Genomic DNA, 16618 nt, shown 5'->3' with positions numbered 1-16618 from the left:
TTATTGTTTTTGTTATTATTATTATTTTGTTATTATTATTGTTGTTGTCATTGTTATTATTATTACTATTGTTATTATTATTACTTTTTTGTTATTATTACTATTGCTTTTGTTATTTTTATTATTACTATTGTTGTTGTTATTATTATTATTACTATTGTTGTTGTTATTATTATTGTTGTTATTATTATTATTATTACTATTGTTGTTGTTATTATTTTGTTATTATTATTATTACTATTGTTGTTATTATTGTTTTTGTTATTATTATTATTTGTTATTATTATTGTTGTTGTCGTTGTTATTATTATTATTACTATTGTTGTTATTATTATTATTATTACTATTGTTGTTGTTATTATTATTGTTGTTGTTATTATTATTATTGATGTTAAGGATTAAAGTCGAGACTGCCGGGACAACGATGCTGCTCCTGTCAGATGTGACGGGTCTGGAGTAATTGCAACGACAAGAAATCACTACAGACTTTATTGAAGACTAGAGCGGATAACAACTCTATTATTATTTAATTGTTTATTTATCTATTTATTACCAGTTATGACTTTTAGATCATTTAATTCTGTGTTTGTATGATTTGTGTAAATCGTGTATTTATTTAAAGTATCCTCCAGGCCACCCAGGAAGGATGGGCCCTGCTGAGTCTGGTTCCTCTCAAGGTTTCTTCCTGGAATTTTCAGGGAGTTTTTCCTTGCCACAGTCGCCCTCGGCTTGCTCAACAGGGGTTTTTGTATCTGTTGGTCCTGGATTTTGTAAAGTTGCTTTGAGACAATGTATATTGTAAAAAGCGCTATATAAATAAAGTTGACTTGACTTGACTTGACTAGTCGGGGTTAAACTAAGAGGGAAAGCTACATAAACATAGAAGGAAAAAGTCCAGGATCAAACCCAGATCCACAGGACCCTGCTGCTGTCCCACTGTGCCGCCCCATACTGGTTTTGGTGCCACACTGACCAATACCAGTGCAGCTGATGATGCTCCCGGTCACGCCTGCGTAACTGGAAAACACTTTTGTACATAGATAATTGCAGGGTGTTTGAATACACCACAAAAGTAGCACGCACTTTAGCACGCACTCAGTAACCGATCAGGAGGAAGAGCTCAGATCTCTGTTTATAGTTTTCATGCCCTAAAACATCCAGATTTCTCTCATTTTTAAAGTTTATTTTCTCGTTAATTCAGGAGAAATGTTCTTCAGTGCTCTCAGCAGAGCTCGGCCTGTTTTTGGGGCTTTATTCGGTGAGTTTTGTTAGATTTTATACTTTAATCAGATGAACTGAAACCACATGGTAAACAAACGTGATTTATTTATTATAACTTGATGCTCAGTAAACTGGTAGATCTGTGAGTATTAGTGGCAGCACAGATCGTGTGATGTCTAACATCTGTCACATATGGTCAGGGTCGCAGTGTGGCCTCGCGTCGCGACACTTTCACTTGTACTTTCTTTGGGGATGATCAGACCAGGCAACCCACCTACTGCACGATTTTGGAATTTGACAGTCTGGACACTTGGGTTCCAAACTTAACTTTGGTCACTGTCAGGAGTTCGGCTTGCTGTTCTTTTGTTTGTGTGGGTTTTTCTCCGGGGTTTCCGGTTGTCTTCCAGCTTTCAAACACGTGTCAGTAGGTGGATTAGTTGGTCAAAATTGGCCTGAAGACCTGTGAGAATGGATACATTAAATAAGTGAATGAATGAACAGTGTGTATTCAGCATGTTGTTAGTGTGTGAATCGTATAGATAGATAGATGGATGGATGGATAGTTGGAGAGATAGATAGATAGATAGATAGATAGATAGATAGATAGATAGATAGATGGATAGATGGATGGATGGATAGATAGATGGACGGATAGATGGATGGATGGATAGATAGATGGACAGATAGATGGATGGATGGACAGATAGATGGTTGGATGGATAGTTGGACAGATAGATGGATGGATAGTTGGACAGATAGATAGATGGATGGACAGATAGATGGTTGGATGGATAGATAGATGGATGGATAGATAGATGGACAGATAGATGGATAGATGGACAGATAGATGGTTGGATGGATAGATAGATGGATGGATGGATAGATGGACAGATAGATGGATAGATGGACAGATAGATGGATGGATGGATAGATAGATGGACAGATAGATGGTTGGATGGATAGTTGGACAGATAGATGGCTGGATGGATAGTTGGAGAGATGGATAGATGGACAGATAGATAGATGGATGGATAGTTGGACAGATAGATGGATGGATGGATAGTTGGAGAGATGGATAGATGGATGGACAGATGGATAGATGGATGGATGGATGGATGGACAGATAGATAGATGGATGGATAGATGGACAGATAGATGGATGGATGGACAGATGGATAGATGGATGGATGGATGGACAGATAGATGGATGGATAGCTTTATTAATCCCAAAGGGAAAGTCAACTATTACAGCAGCTCAAGATACGTTTGAAAATAATGATTAAGTATGTATGACTGAAAGTAAGTATAGTAAGAAGTAAGCCTAATATAGGTTCAAAATAACGTCTCTGAAGACGGAGCTGCTGCAGTCGGCTGCCACTCGGCACGGCACTTAAAACTAAAAGACTGTTTGTATTATTGTGTAGCCCTGTGCTTTTTATGATGCTCCAGCTATGATTTCGTTCAGCTGTGTACGTGTGTATGTTTGAAACGCCAGTAAAGCTTCTTAAACAATCAACCAGCATGTACAGACACGAGGGGAAACGTGATGCTGACTGACATGATGTCACAACTTGTCCTCAACCAAACACATTCATCACAGTGACTCATCAAAACACGTACAACGTTTCAGTCTGACAGCGCACCAGCGTTCCAGACACCACAGAGGCATGATTTCCTTATTTTCTCCTGTTCACCTGATGTCAGTCTGACTCTTCACTTTTTTACCTCCAGGCCAAATTCAGAGATCCACTCTGAGCACGGCGAGCAGAAGAACGTTCTGCATTAAACCACATGAACCCGCAGTTCCACCACAAGGTTAGTTCAGTCTTCTGAAGGAGAATCATGTCTGTGTGTAGACGCCTGGCAGGCTGATAGCATCCCTGTGGTGGTGGGTCCCACTGGAGCACCTACTAGTACGATCTGATGGGTCAAAAATACATAAAGGTACATGGAATACATGGAACAGTGGTCAACTCCAAGGTCAGGAACGTAAAGGCAGATGTACAGTAGCTTTGCGGTTAAGGTACTGGACTAGTAATTGAAAGTTCGCTGGGTTAGGTCCCACAGCTGCCAGGTTGCCACTGTTGGGCCCTTGAGCAAGGTCCTTAACCCTTAATTGCTAATGTTTATTAATATAGTAGTTATTACGTTAATAAAACACAATGGCATCTTGATTAATCACCTACTTTGGAATAAGAGTTAAATTCTTCATAAATTTTTTACTGGTTAATTTTTTACTACCCACTTTAAGTCAGGGCTGCAGTGGGTCCAGTGCCAACCAGACGGCAACATACGCTCACTTACTCGTACCTAGGGGTGATTAAGAACAGCCATCACACCTCCTGCATTTCTTTGGGATATAAGGAGCCAAACTTCAAACAGTGACCGGAACTGAGGATCAAACCCAAGTCCCCAGGGTCCATTTTGCTGTGTGGTACCCACTCTACCAGCTGGACCACCATACCAACGTTTTAAATAAACTAAAATCTGTATTTATGGTTTTAATGTTTGTATCAAAGGACGTAAGAGTTTCACCCTGTTAATCATTCTTAAACAGAAGGTATGAATGTTATCGCTTAATATTTAATCCCTATATTTTATTTTTGTCCGTAGCCGAGCGAGGCGGGTTCAAGGTGCCCGGCTACAGACCGTCCGAGATGGACAAGAAGATTCTGGTGTGGTCCGGTCGCTTCAAATCCATGGATCAGATCCCAGAGACAGTGTCGTAAGTGCTCACTTCCTGTTGCATAACAGAATAACTGGTGGGTCGTGGAGGTTTCGTTTGCTTGTACAGGGAAGTTAGAGGTCTGGTGTACAGGATGTGTTCAAGGCACAGAACGTCTCAGACGTACCCAGACTGGAGAGTTAATTGTATCCTGGATGATTTAATCTGGTCAGTGATCAAAAACCAGAGTTAAATAATTAGATATGATAGAGTACAGGCCCTTTATTATTGTCCATCTCTTCATGGACTGGTTGAGAGAAAACAGGACACAGTGGTGGCTCAGTGGGTAAAGCGCTGGGCTCAGTACCCAAAAATTGAGGGTTTGAATCTTGCCTTCATCAGACAGCTGCTGTTAGGTCTATGCCAAGACCCTTGACCCTTTTGGCCTCGAGATGGCTAGGTTTGGAAGCTGGGGTCAGAGCACATTGTGTCATGGTTGATCTGGAACACTGGAGATCGTGCAGAAACTCACCCTGGTCAGAACATCGGTCCATTTCAGAGCACTGTAGCCTATTGATTGTATAAAAGCTAAATGCGTTAACTCACTTCACCGTTACTGTAAGTCTGACGTCCTCGTGTTACCGATCTCCAGGTTCGAGATGATCGACGCAGCCAGGAACAGACTGCGCGTGAAGGCCTGCTACGTCATGATACTGCTGACCATCGCAGGCTGCGTGGGCATGGTGATCATGGGAAAACAGGTAACGTCCACCTGGAACTACTGTTGTATAGGTAGTATCTTAGATTGACATACTATAATATTCAGTACCAAAGTGTGTGATTTGGGACACAGCCAGAGCAGAATTAACAGAATAATTACATTTATATGCTTTTCAACTCCAGTTCTGAAGGACCACTGAAGGGTTTTAGGGTTTTCCTGCTTTACAGGACACCTTTAGCATCTCGTAAGCTCATCATCCAGCCGTCTGTAAAGATTAATAGGGTGTGGTGGGAACAGGAAACAGCTGACCTTCTCATTCTGGTATAGGTCATAGTTCTGAGACCAGAGGTCTTCGAATCACATGTATTAGGGTTCGAATCCTAAAGCTTTTCCAGCCTCCTTCCATCCTTTAATTAGGATTCAATTGTGCTGACAAATGGCTCACGAGTTAAACCAATATTTTGATAAATTAGCACCGACTGGACAATCCAGCGCTGAGAACTCCCGGTTCCGATTCCTGGGTTCGAATCTCGGCTCTGCTACCGGTCGGCTGGGCACCATCTAGCGGCCACAATTGGCAGTGCCAACCGTGCAGCAGACAAAATTGGCCTCCGAGTCTGCTGGGTGGGAAAAGATCGGACTAATAAAGTGGACGGGGTCTTCAAACGCTGTGCAAGGACCCTGGTTAGCAGACCGAGGCACCTGTGCAGAAATGGAGGAGCCTCATGTGCGAATCCATCGAGGCACGGGCAAAATAGACCCTCCTCAAACGCCATCAGGCTCCCCAGCAGCCGAAGCCTAACTGGATGCACCAAAATTGGGAGAAAATAAATAGAATTTAAAGGCAATAATTTAAAGCAATGATCAAACCCATGTCACCAGGACCATGGTGCTCTCCCACACACACTCCACCGGCTGCACCAACCTGTTATTTCAAGTAAAAAAAACTACATTAAACTCCGACTAGTACTAACCATTCTAACGTTTCTGCCCCCTGCAGGCCGTGAGCCGCCACGACAACCTGACCAGCAGGAACATGGAGAAGAAAGCTCGATGGAGAGAGGAGGCACAGAGAGAGCGAGAAGCAGCGGCTGCTCTCGAACAGAAACCGCAGTGAGAGAGCACTCGCGCCGAACGGGATTCGAGGAGCCCGTCAAAAACCCACGACTGATATTCACATCTTTAACGTGAATGTTGTTCTGGTGCCTAAATATGCACTCATAGTTCAGTTTAGTTTAAATTGAGCAGCTCATGTAGATGAGCTCGTTATTTAGCTTGTACGATTGTTTGTATAGAGTTGATAAATTAATAAAGTAATAAAAGTGATGCATCTAAACGAAATTTACTTAATTAATAATAATGGTCCCACTGTGATTTACAAGATGTAACATAAAGCCTCCACTAGAGGGTGTTCGTGTACAGGTTCATTTCATGTTTATGCCTGTAAAAATGTGTTGATTTAATTATTATTTTCCTCCTGGATTAGTTGACGCTGACGGGTCTAGAGTGACCTGTCGCTTCTTTATACCAGCCTGCGGTGGATTTATGATTTAAGCGAAGGGCTGCACAGTGTACGGAGTCACACCACGCCCTACATGGAACCGTAACACATTCGTTAGATGTACGTGTTTTCGATGCAGAAGCCTTCACCAGACTGGACGAATCGCCGTTGCAGCCTTAATGGGGTGACCCTGTTCACCCTTTCCTTCCTCAGACACAGCCAATCGTTTCTGTAGCACATCCGACCAGCCTGGTGGCGCCATCGAGACTCGAACTCGTCTGTTATGAATCCGAAGCAAAGCAAACGATAAGCTGGAAGTTCCGGACTAGGGCGCCCAGGTGGCGCAGAGGGATATTCCGCTAGCACACCAGCGCCGAGATTCGGTTCGAATCTAGCGCCATCTAGTGGGCACAATTGGCAGTGCCTGCAGCAGACACTAATCGGCCACCTTGTCTGCTTGGGTGGGGCCTTCAAACGCTGTGTAAGGACCCTGGTTAGCAGATAAAGGCGCCTGTACAGAAAGCATGGGTGAAAAGAAGGACTGCACACGCATCGTCGGAGGCATTAGCAGCAATATACCATCCTCGAACGCAATCAGGGATCCACAGCAGCAGAAGACAGATTGACTACACTAAAATCAGGAGAAAAAGGGAGAAAATGCTGAAATAAATAACATCGGAGCCTCATGAAACAGCGTTTATGCAATCGGCTTGACAGAGGACAGTTCACAATCTTAGTATGACAGCAGTATTGAACACGGAGAGCTGGCCGTCGCTCTGAGAGAATCCGACACAGAATTAAACAAACCTATTAAACAATCGTAGCTTTTTAGCTCACAACATATTTACTTTGTTTTAGACTTTACTTTGAGTCATTTAGGTTTTTTTTTTGCCGTTCGTTGCTGGGTTTTAATCATGATTTCACAATAGAATTATGGCACCGTCGGTACTGACAGATTCGACCCCGAAATAAAACAGAAGAAATGTATTCATAATAAAAAAGGGATGCAGCCTTTTTCCTCTCGTCCTACTTGTCCTGTAATGCGGGGGTCACCTGATCGGGGGGTTTAAAATGTGTGTGTGTGTGTGTGTGTGTAAGCTAGCCAGGAAGATTTAAGCTAGCCGAATGTCCAGAGTCAGAGTAGTGGAAGAGACCTCAGAGAGGGCCGAGTCTGTGAGCAGCCAACGAGGTGGCACGCTGAAATTTAGTGAGATTAGCTCTGTGAGGAACGTCCAATGAGCCTTCATCTCGATTCCTGAGGAGCGAAGAGCCGAGTACTGCGTGGAGATGAAGAGGTTCTGATGGGAACCACTTCTGTCCTGAACGTAAAGTGCCGATGAAAGTCCGAAAACGTCCGATGCACAGGCTCGAGACATGGAGGCGTGGGGGTGGGGGGTTCGTCCCTGTCAATCAGTCTCGGTGCACAGGGAGACTCCAACTCCCGAAAGTGCAAACTAGTCATTGTTTTGTTTAAAAGGTAAAGAATAACTGAGCCGGAGCCTGCGCACGTGGGTTCAGTCACAGGAATGCATGAATTTAAAAGCAAATAAACGTCGCCAGTGGCGGTCGGTCAGTCCGAGCAGATAAAAGAGCGTCTTCAGCAGAAGTCCTTCAGTCTTTAGGGCAGACTGGCCACGCTGTGCCAGTTTTTCTGTACGCCATCGTTGGGCGCTCCCACAGTCACGCGGTCAATCCAGTGTTTCCGAACAGAAGAGAACAGAATCGCCGCCTCGAGACGCCCCGTGCTGCGGTGAGGCCGCGCGGGCGGGCGGGCGGGCGGGCGGTTCATTCCCAGATTCCATCGATCCTGGTCCAGTCCGCAGGGATGTGATGCTTATTTTATACAGGGATAAAGATTTCAGCCGGATATAAATAAATGCAGGACACTCGTGGGCGACGGGGAACGTTCAGAGCTGGTCTCACGGTCACGTCGGTTCCTACGGGCTTCGTTCTCCCGAAGGTTTCTTCAAAAGCCGGACCAGCGACAGCAGCGGGCGTGAAGGGAGCAAGAAAAGGGGAAGTCGACCAGCAACGCAGGCTTTCGCAACATCACACTCTTCATGATCACGATAATCGATAATGACTCTCTGGGAGAGGTTGAGGAGCTCAGAGCTGGAAGCCCTCCATGGGAGCCTCGCACTGCTGGAACAGGAACTGCTGCTGCTGCAGGTCGACGGCGGGCGCCAGGGTCGGGTCCTCGTCGTCGGGGCTGAAGTAACGCTCGATCAGATCGAACGCCTTCTGGTAGATCTCCTGGTTTTCATGACCTTGTAGGAACTCCAGCTTATCCAGACCTGAAGAAGGAAAGCGAAGAGTGTCAGTGAAGATCAAACTGCAGGTAAAGGTGAGACGAATGTGAAATTCATGCTCGATCCGCAGGATCAGTCTGCAATCATGTTTTAAAATGAGTGGGCCGAGTCTGTGAGCAGCCAGTGAGGTGGCACTCAGAAATTTAGTGAGATTAGCTCTGTGAGGAACGTTCAATGAGGCTTCATCTCGATTCCTGAGGAGCGAAGAGCCGAGTACTGCGTGTGTGTGTGTGTGTGTGTGTGCTGGGCTGCTAGTGCACGTCACCATATGCTTCCTCGATGAGGGCACAATAGGGGTTGATTCCTCCACTCCTCTTGCCCTCCTGCTCTCCGAGTCTGAGGATGTTCTCCAGGCCGTTCAGAGCCACCTGCACGATCTTGGAGTCCATCAGCGTCAAGAGGTCACACAGAGGCTTGATGCAACCCAGCTCCACTAGGTGCCTGTGTAAATAAAACAGAACCAATCACAAACCTCTGTGTTTAGACAAAGCTATTATTACATAAATAAATTCTGGATTTTCCCTTTTTATACACAAATGTAGTCACGTCCAGGTCAGGAATGTGAATGCGCTAATGCTTGCACAACTCCCAATCGGAGTCAGAATTATTACACGGGTTCCTCCAACACGTGTCCAATCTACAATGGCTACTTATAAACTGTCCGTACTTATACAGAGCTGTACTGTGTATGGAGAGTCACGCTAAGCTCTATATACCCCCCCCAACATACACACACACTCACTCAGGCAGACGTCCAGGACAGTCCTGGAAATCGCATATCACTGGCAAAGTGAGAAGAGCCCCCATACCACCTTCCTTCCATCACACACTGCCAGTTGTGTTTCTGTGGATGCCTGGTGTTTACCTTGAGGGTTGTAACGTGGACTGGGTTTTGGACTAGGACTACATGAAATCTGGTCTTAATCAGAAGCAATTTTCACAAGATTGAGATTTCTTCGACTGTCCTCCATCACAAACCAAATAAAAAAACAATTGCAGACAAAATATAAAGGCATTCTAAACAATACTTTACCTGATCTGCTCACTAGAGCCGCCAGACGTGGCATTGGTAATGGCCCAGGCCGCCTCTTTCCTCGTACGAAACTCTGCTACCTGAAGTATACTGATGAGAGGAGGCAGCAAACCTGCATCTATCACCATCTAAACAAACAAACAAAAAGAATAAGAATTATTGTAAAACAGCAAATGCTTGCGTAACACCTCAAGATTACATTTAATATGACCGAGACGCACCTGTATCTGCGCTCGGTTACCAGCAGTGATGTTGGAGATGGTCCAGCAAGCCTCCTTTTTAATTGATTCCTTGGGGCTGCAGAGCAAATGGAGCAGACTCTGCAGGGCTGAGCAGTTCAGGATCACCTGTTCAGGTAAAACACAAGTCACTCCACCTTTCTTCAATCCTGATTCTAGTTCTACAACAAAAGGAACTTATAAAAGAACCAATAATGTCTTCTTAATTGCACAAGTCTGCCATTTTAGTGCAATTTAGCTTTTAATCACCTGAGTCTGGACGTCGTCTCCTGTCACGATGTTCCCCACGGCCCGGAGAGCAGGAGATACAACCTTATAATCTGAATGCCTGGGGAAGAGAAAACAGAACCCAGAGTCAGCTGATGCGTTTTGATCATCGCTCCCACAGACTCCACCCCCCTCGGCGAGCGTTTTATATCTTACAGAAGCAGCTCCACCAGTCTGCGGCACACGCCCGAGTCGATCACGGCTTGGATCTTGTCGTTGGGTCCGTCGGACAGGTAGGAGAGAGCCCAGCACGCGTCAGCCAGAATGTCTGTATCGTTCACGAAGAGCAGCCAGGAGAGAACGCTGAGGCACGGAGACACCTACACACACACGGAGAAGAAGAAAAACACACAAATTACACATCCACACCCACACAGTGCTTACTGCAGTCAGTGTTTAACTAAAACTAAAACTAGATTTACAGTATCGTGGCCTGAATGCTATGGAGTTCATAGTACAGATAGTATCCAACAAAGTCAAATAATACAGTCTGAATGATAACACTAGCTACTAGTCATACTAAATGGTCAGAGGGAAATTAAATATATATAATTTTTTCTATTTTGGCTCCAAGAATCAGTAGTAAATTAGTCAAAACAGAGTTGATTACACAACACTTTGTAAAGTCAATGTGGGTTATGATCATAACATAACTCCAATCCACCTCCCTTGCACGTCTTTGGACTGTGGGAGGGAACTGGACATGGGGAGAACATGCAAACACCACACAGAAAGGAGCTGGACCAGACCGCCCCACCTGGGGATCGAATCCAGGACCTTCTTGCTGTGAGGCGACAGTGCTACCCACCATGCCGCCCATGTTATACAAGTAAATGTAATAAACATGTAATGACCGTATTTAAATAATTCCTCCTAGTTTTACACAGAATTCGTAGCTAATTCTATTTAAAAGGAAACAGAATTGTGGTTGTATAATATAGAAATCCGTATTCCATTACTAACAGATTATACCTTGGCGAAATCTGGAGGCGGGTTCTTCCCTCTGCACAGGTTAGAAAGAGCCCACACGGCGTTCCTCATCATAGTCAAGCGGTTCTGTTTGGCCAAGAGCCTGAAAAGAATGAACATAATATGAATTTCATAATGATTTAATCTGTGTAGAAAAAAATCGTTCACCCAGAATCACAAGATGCAGAGTAAAAAGGAACGTAAACAGAACTGTACACTTACTGTACAAGGGAGGGGAGAATGTTGCAATCCAGCACGTAATCTCTACACTCTGTGCTGTCACCGGCAATGTTTCCTAATGCCCACACCGCCTGCGGTGAAACACACAGAGGAACATGGAAATAAAGCACTCGGAGATCTCAGAGAAACGGATCAGAGCGCAAAAGCCGCGAGCAATTCTAGCCTGTTCGTAGGAAAAGCAACCCGAAATGACCTGAAAAGTCTTCTGTTTGGAGGAGAGCCCAGCGCAGCGTTTGCATTTTTTCCATTTCCATATTAAAATGACTAAATCCGCCCAGGATCGTATTTCTGCTGGTTGCTGGTTTGGACACACTGAGACTAGGAACGTCAAAATATTAAAGCTTTGCTTTATTTTACATCTTATAATTTGAGTCACACATAAAAGTGAACCTTATAACAACAGTTAGGTTGTTAGGTTGGTCAAGGTTGCGGTGGAAAGGAATACCCTGTACATCCATGCACACCCAATCCATAATAGGGCTTCAGTTACCCCACTTCCTTTTCTATTTTTACTCCTTATAAGGATTTAAATAATATAAATAAGATCATGGATGAAATGGTCCTGTAATGGTTCATTATACCTGTTCCTGGACGTCCTCAAAGTCTGAGCTCAGCATCTCTATGAATATGGGTACGGCGCCGGCCTGGATGACCACGCGCGTCTGGTGAGACGTCCCAGAGGCGATGTTCGTCAGGACCCAGGCTGCCTCGAACTGTGGAGACAAAACACCCGTCAGCAAACCGTTCATGACCTTTTACTGCTGCAGTCGAGAGGCTCGTAACGTACACGCATTCCTGAAGCGTGAGTTTATCATTACAGCATTCCAGCTGCAAAAAAGTAACTGACTCATGGCTGCTGTGGGGCTCAGGGAGTTCGGGAGGTGAATCCGGCTGTTCAGGGAGCCGAATGTCTGTCTGACCGTGTACTCACACCAACATGCAAAAAAGTGACCATTTTCTGTTAAGGAAGCCCCGACAGCAACAATTACCAAAGGAATTGTGATTTGTAAAGTCAACAGATGCAACTGAGTGATCCTAGAAAATGTAACATACTCCTCTAAAGGTAGACGGGGTCTGTCGGATGGTCTCCAGTTTTATTTTAGCCTCTTAGGAACTTGATATTGAATTGGACTTACAAACATGGTTTCAGTTCCTTTTTGGTACAAATAATACACTATACCAGTTGGGATGTCAGCAAGCTTCACAGTTAAATTAAAGTGTTTAAATGTGTGTATATGTACTGTGTAAGGCAAGGCAAGGCAAGTTTATTTGTATAGCACCTTTCATACACAGTGGCAATTCAAAGTGCTTTACATAAGGAAAAAAAATTAATTAAAAGCATTAAAACATTCCTGAGATCTAAAACCTCAGAAAGACTTCCTGCAAACATTTAGTTACAATTAAGAGAATATGAAATTCAAACAAGAGAGATAAAAAATTAACAACATGAAAAATTGAAAGAAAATATTGTAAAATATACCCTATAATTTGGGAAATACGAAATTAAAACAAGAGAGATAAGCAATTAAAACATGAAAACTAAAAGAAAATATAGTAAAATATACACTACAATTTAGAATGTACACTACTCTATAAAAAGAATTATTAAGAGCATGAAAAACTAAAAGAAATATGGTAAAATGTGTTTGGTAAAATTTTGAGCTCAATCATAGGCACAAGAAAAAAGAAAAGTTTTTAACCTGGATTTAAACATTTTTACATTTGCGGAACATCTAATATCTCCTGGCAGTCTGTTCCAGTTATATGCAGCCCAACAGCTAAATGCTGCTTCACCGTGTTTAGTTTGGACTCTGGGCTCAACTAGCTGACCTGAGTCCATGGATCTAAGAGATAGCAGCACTTTAAATTCTATTCTGTAACTAACCGGAAGCCAGTGTAGAGATTTTAGAACTGGAGTGATGTGCTCAGTTCTCTTCGTCTTAGTTAGAACTCTAGCAGCAGCGTTCTGAATGAGCTGTAACTGTTTAATGGTCTTTTTGGGAAGTCCAGTTAAGAGACCATTACAATAGTCCAACCTACTGGAGATAAAAGCATGGATCAGCTTCTCTAGGTCTTGTTGGCACACTAGACCCTTGATTTTGGCTATATTTCTAAGATGGTAGAAGGCTGTTTTGGTGATGGTTTTTATATGGCTGGTGAATGTAAGATCTGAGTCTATTAGAACGGCAAGATTTCGGACTTGGTCTTTGGTGTATATGTATAGGACTATAGAATTTTGCTTAGCTGCACAGTGCACGCCCGCACAAGACAAACTAGGGGTGACGTGGCCTAGAAATACACATATCTGACAATACAGTTTTACATGGAGGTACAGCACAAAGCGTGCGTGTCACACAGTACCAGGGTTGCCTTTAGTAACGGTCTGTGAGGAGTTTGGTATGTTCTTAACATGCCTGCATTGGGTTTCCCATGGTTCTTTGATTTCCATGCATATTCCAAGTACATACAAGAAGTGGACTGGCTACACTAAATAGGACTGGAACCCTGTCCAGCTCATGTTACCAACTTGTGTCCAGTATTTCCAGGATGAAGCAGTTATTAAAAGACACATGAATAGAACATTAAGTGTGTTGGTTCACCTGTAGTGTGCAGTTCTCCTTCCTCCTCAGAAACTCCACAAAGCGCTCTACTACACCCGACGTGGCGATGACTTCATCGATAGGTGGGTTTGGTTCTAAAGAACAACCACAGAGCCCTAATATTAGTACTACATGCAACGTCTCGTATCTGCGATGTGTGTGAGCGAGTGTGTATGTGACCTCTGACCTTTAGACAGGAGCTTTCTGAAGCGCTGGGTTCCCATGAGCTGCTGTTCTGGAGAGCTGGAGAAGATCATCTGGATCATGTCATCTGAGATAACCCCTCCCTGCGAAATAACACAGATGAACAACATGACCCTGACCAGGACAAGGCGGCTGTCAAAGATGAAGATGAAATTAAAATAAATCTTACAGCAATTTGTTCCATGTTATTAGCCTGGGATTCCAGGTAGCCACTGTCCGACATCCCATCATCCTCCAGTGTGCAGTCTTCCTCCACTGTGGCCACATTCCTCCTTTTGAACAGCTATAAAACAAACAAAATGATGTAGCACTTGATTCTATCAAATTAGATGAACAGAGCCACCTGGATATCGTAATATTATCCATAATTCCACACTGCATTCATTAAATATTGAGTTTAATCTTCCCTGGTAATTATGCTAAACTGTGCCTGACAGGAAAAGTAAACACTCCATCTCAGAGAGGTTCTGAATACTGAGGAGTCGGTCAGGCCGGCTTACAGCTGTCGTACCTGTTCATCTTTCTTCTGTTTGCGAAGCTGCAGGCCTTCCTCCTCCCTCCTCCTCCTCATCTCGTCTGTGTTGAGCGATTTGTTCTTATAGCTTTTGAGTCGCGCATTGTCCTTTCCTTGACTCATGGTGAAGCTTTTAGGGAGAAAAGCCACAATTCAAATATTACGTAATCATATTCGGTACACAGATTATACCCTTCATATGTTGTGTATTCATGATCTGTATTTTTCCCGCTATTATTTAGCCAACTCAATCATCAGTGTTAGCAGATGTCGGTATCTGATCAGTATTTGGCATCAGCTGATATTTAGAGCTTCAATATTGGTTTTATATCAAAAACCTAATGAAATCAGCATAAAAACAGCAAAACATACAGTGTAAACGAATTAAAAATGCAACTTAAAAACATTAATTCAGGGGTTTATTGCAAACATGAGAACAAATAACTAGAAAATAGTTATGGCATTTAGCTAGTTAAGTACCAACAGCATCTGTACACTGTACAGCCAACAGCATATGAACCCGGTAAGAGGCAAAGCTGATAATTTTTCAGCAAATTAGTACAGCTTACTGTTTTGATGTTTTAATAGAATACAGATATCAAGGCTATTAAATAACAAATGATCTCCCATCTGGATTTTACAAACCACATGGAATGTACTTTCGGGCCAAAAGACTGACAAAACAAAACAGGACTATTTGGGTGAATTATGTTTAACAAATGATTCATAATAAAATTACTGTCACAGGTAATGGTGTTTTTAGGGTCTACACAAAAATACTAATTCTGTCCTTTAAACTTTGCTCTTTTTTATTTTGTATTTATTTATTAAGATTTTAACGTCATGTTTTACACACTTTGGTTACAGTCATGACAGGACAGGTAGTTACAGGTAACACAAGATTCATCAGTTCACAAGTTTAATGTGGACAACTTTGTATCTTCAATTCACCTCACTTGCACGTCTTTGGATTGTGGGAGGAAACCGGAGCACCCGGAGGAAACCCACACAGTCACAGGGAGAACATGCAAACTCCACATATATTAAGGATGAGCATTTATCCAAATAATTATCAAGATAACGGATAGTGAAGCTCTTTAAATCGTGTTATTATTTTTGACATATCCACCCTGCAGTTATGTCACAAGCACTAGATAACAGCTCTACACATGCAAAGCACCCAAACGCATACTGCACTACTAACTAGTATGTAAGATTAGTACACATCAGCAGTTCTGTGTGTTATTCTACTATTCTCTCATACTGGTTAGTAGAGTAGTATGCGCTTAGAAACGCAGCCTGAATAAACAGTCCTTGACTGGAAGGTAATCTCAACAGCAGTCAACGCGTTCGATAATTGACACTTCGATTTGTTTTATATTTTATGATTTGTATGACAGCTTAAATATAAAACGAACGTTTTATAAACGCTGTTTAAATCAAGCTGAGCGAAATATCTGCGACGTCTCGGCTTTTCGAGAATAAACGGAGACATTTATTCCACCTGTATTCCGACAAATCCTGCTTACTGTTTTGTGATTGGCTAGTGAAGCAAGCTGCAAACCAATCGAATACTGTAATGCATTTTTTAAGCCAATCATAACCCAGAAGGCGGGACTTTGTCGGAAAACAGGTATGACAAAAATAACACGACCCACTGGCGTAAACTAGCTGACAACGACTACAGGGAACTACGACGCCGTTTGTTTTGTTCAACATATCCACTTTTTGATTGTATCGACTATCTAATCAGTACATCACACACGTGTAAATACACAATAAGTAAAGATGTCATGAATTATTCACATACTGACCTGTAAAACTCGACTTATCCGCTCGTCGTTCAGGCCACTGATCTTAACAGTCCGCCGGTATTGTCCTACTGCGCTTGCGCAATTCAGGAGGCCGGCGTTCTGCCAGCGCATGCGCATTTAGTGTTAATCGAATGTCAACTATACGTAATGTGTTATGAATTATTATTTATTACTTTAATGGAACAGTATATTGGGAATTAAAAGCATTAAAAGCATATTTTGAGTCTAATTTTATTATCTTATATCATCAATGCAAAACATTTTCTGACTGATCATTTCTTTTCTGTTTGTTTATTAGGATTTTAACACTTTTAGGATTTA

The 16618-nt window shown here is 42.9% G+C and overlaps 2 protein-coding genes across 2 annotated transcripts; one reads left to right on the top strand and one right to left on the bottom strand.

The window, feature by feature from the left end:
* Positions 1-1077: 1077 nt before the first annotated feature.
* fam162a (family with sequence similarity 162 member A) lies at positions 1078-5933 on the top strand. Its single transcript, XM_062985791.1, has 5 exons — positions 1078-1258; positions 2953-3036; positions 3835-3946; positions 4539-4647; positions 5608-5933. The coding sequence occupies exons 1-5, from the start codon at positions 1207-1209 to the stop codon at positions 5722-5724; spliced, it is 474 nt and encodes a 157-aa protein (XP_062841861.1). The 5' UTR covers positions 1078-1206; the 3' UTR covers positions 5725-5933.
* Positions 5934-6790: 857 nt separating this feature from the next.
* On the bottom strand, positions 6791-16364 carry kpna1 (karyopherin alpha 1 (importin alpha 5)). Its single transcript, XM_062985790.1, has 14 exons — positions 16298-16364; positions 14481-14613; positions 14139-14252; positions 13953-14052; positions 13766-13860; positions 11747-11878; positions 11148-11236; positions 10929-11028; positions 10113-10276; positions 9939-10017; positions 9672-9797; positions 9451-9578; positions 8683-8858; positions 6791-8402 (listed from the first exon to the last, which is right to left on the bottom strand). The coding sequence occupies exons 2-14, from the start codon at positions 14604-14606 to the stop codon at positions 8215-8217; spliced, it is 1617 nt and encodes a 538-aa protein (XP_062841860.1). The 5' UTR covers positions 14607-14613; positions 16298-16364; the 3' UTR covers positions 6791-8214.
* Between the last annotated feature and the right edge of the window lie 254 nt (positions 16365-16618).

Source organism: Trichomycterus rosablanca, chromosome 23 (genome assembly GCF_030014385.1).
Source record: "Trichomycterus rosablanca isolate fTriRos1 chromosome 23, fTriRos1.hap1, whole genome shotgun sequence".
Lineage (NCBI taxonomy): Eukaryota > Metazoa > Chordata > Actinopteri > Siluriformes > Trichomycteridae > Trichomycterus > Trichomycterus rosablanca.
Note: the sequence above shows the minus strand (reverse complement) of the source record. Positions and strands in the feature narration are given on the sequence as shown.

Excerpts from the sequence above, each read along its gene's own strand:
- kpna1 (XM_062985790.1), bottom strand. The coding sequence starts at position 14,606 with ATGAGTCAAGGAAAGGACAATGCGCGACTCAAAAGCTATAAGAACAAA. Across the intron at positions 8,859-9,450 it reads GGCTCTAGTGAGCAGATCAG|GCACCTAGTGGAGCTGGGTT; the intron begins GTAAAGTATTGT and ends TTATTTACACAG. Across the intron at positions 8,403-8,682 it reads CCTCATCGAGGAAGCATATG|GTCTGGATAAGCTGGAGTTC; the intron begins GTGACGTGCACT and ends TTCCTTCTTCAG.
- fam162a (XM_062985791.1), top strand. The coding sequence starts at position 1,207 with ATGTTCTTCAGTGCTCTCAGCAGAGCTCGGCCTGTTTTTGGGGCTTTA. Across the intron at positions 3,037-3,834 it reads ACCCGCAGTTCCACCACAAG|CCGAGCGAGGCGGGTTCAAG; the intron begins GTTAGTTCAGTC and ends TTTTGTCCGTAG. Across the intron at positions 3,947-4,538 it reads CAGATCCCAGAGACAGTGTC|GTTCGAGATGATCGACGCAG; the intron begins GTAAGTGCTCAC and ends ACCGATCTCCAG.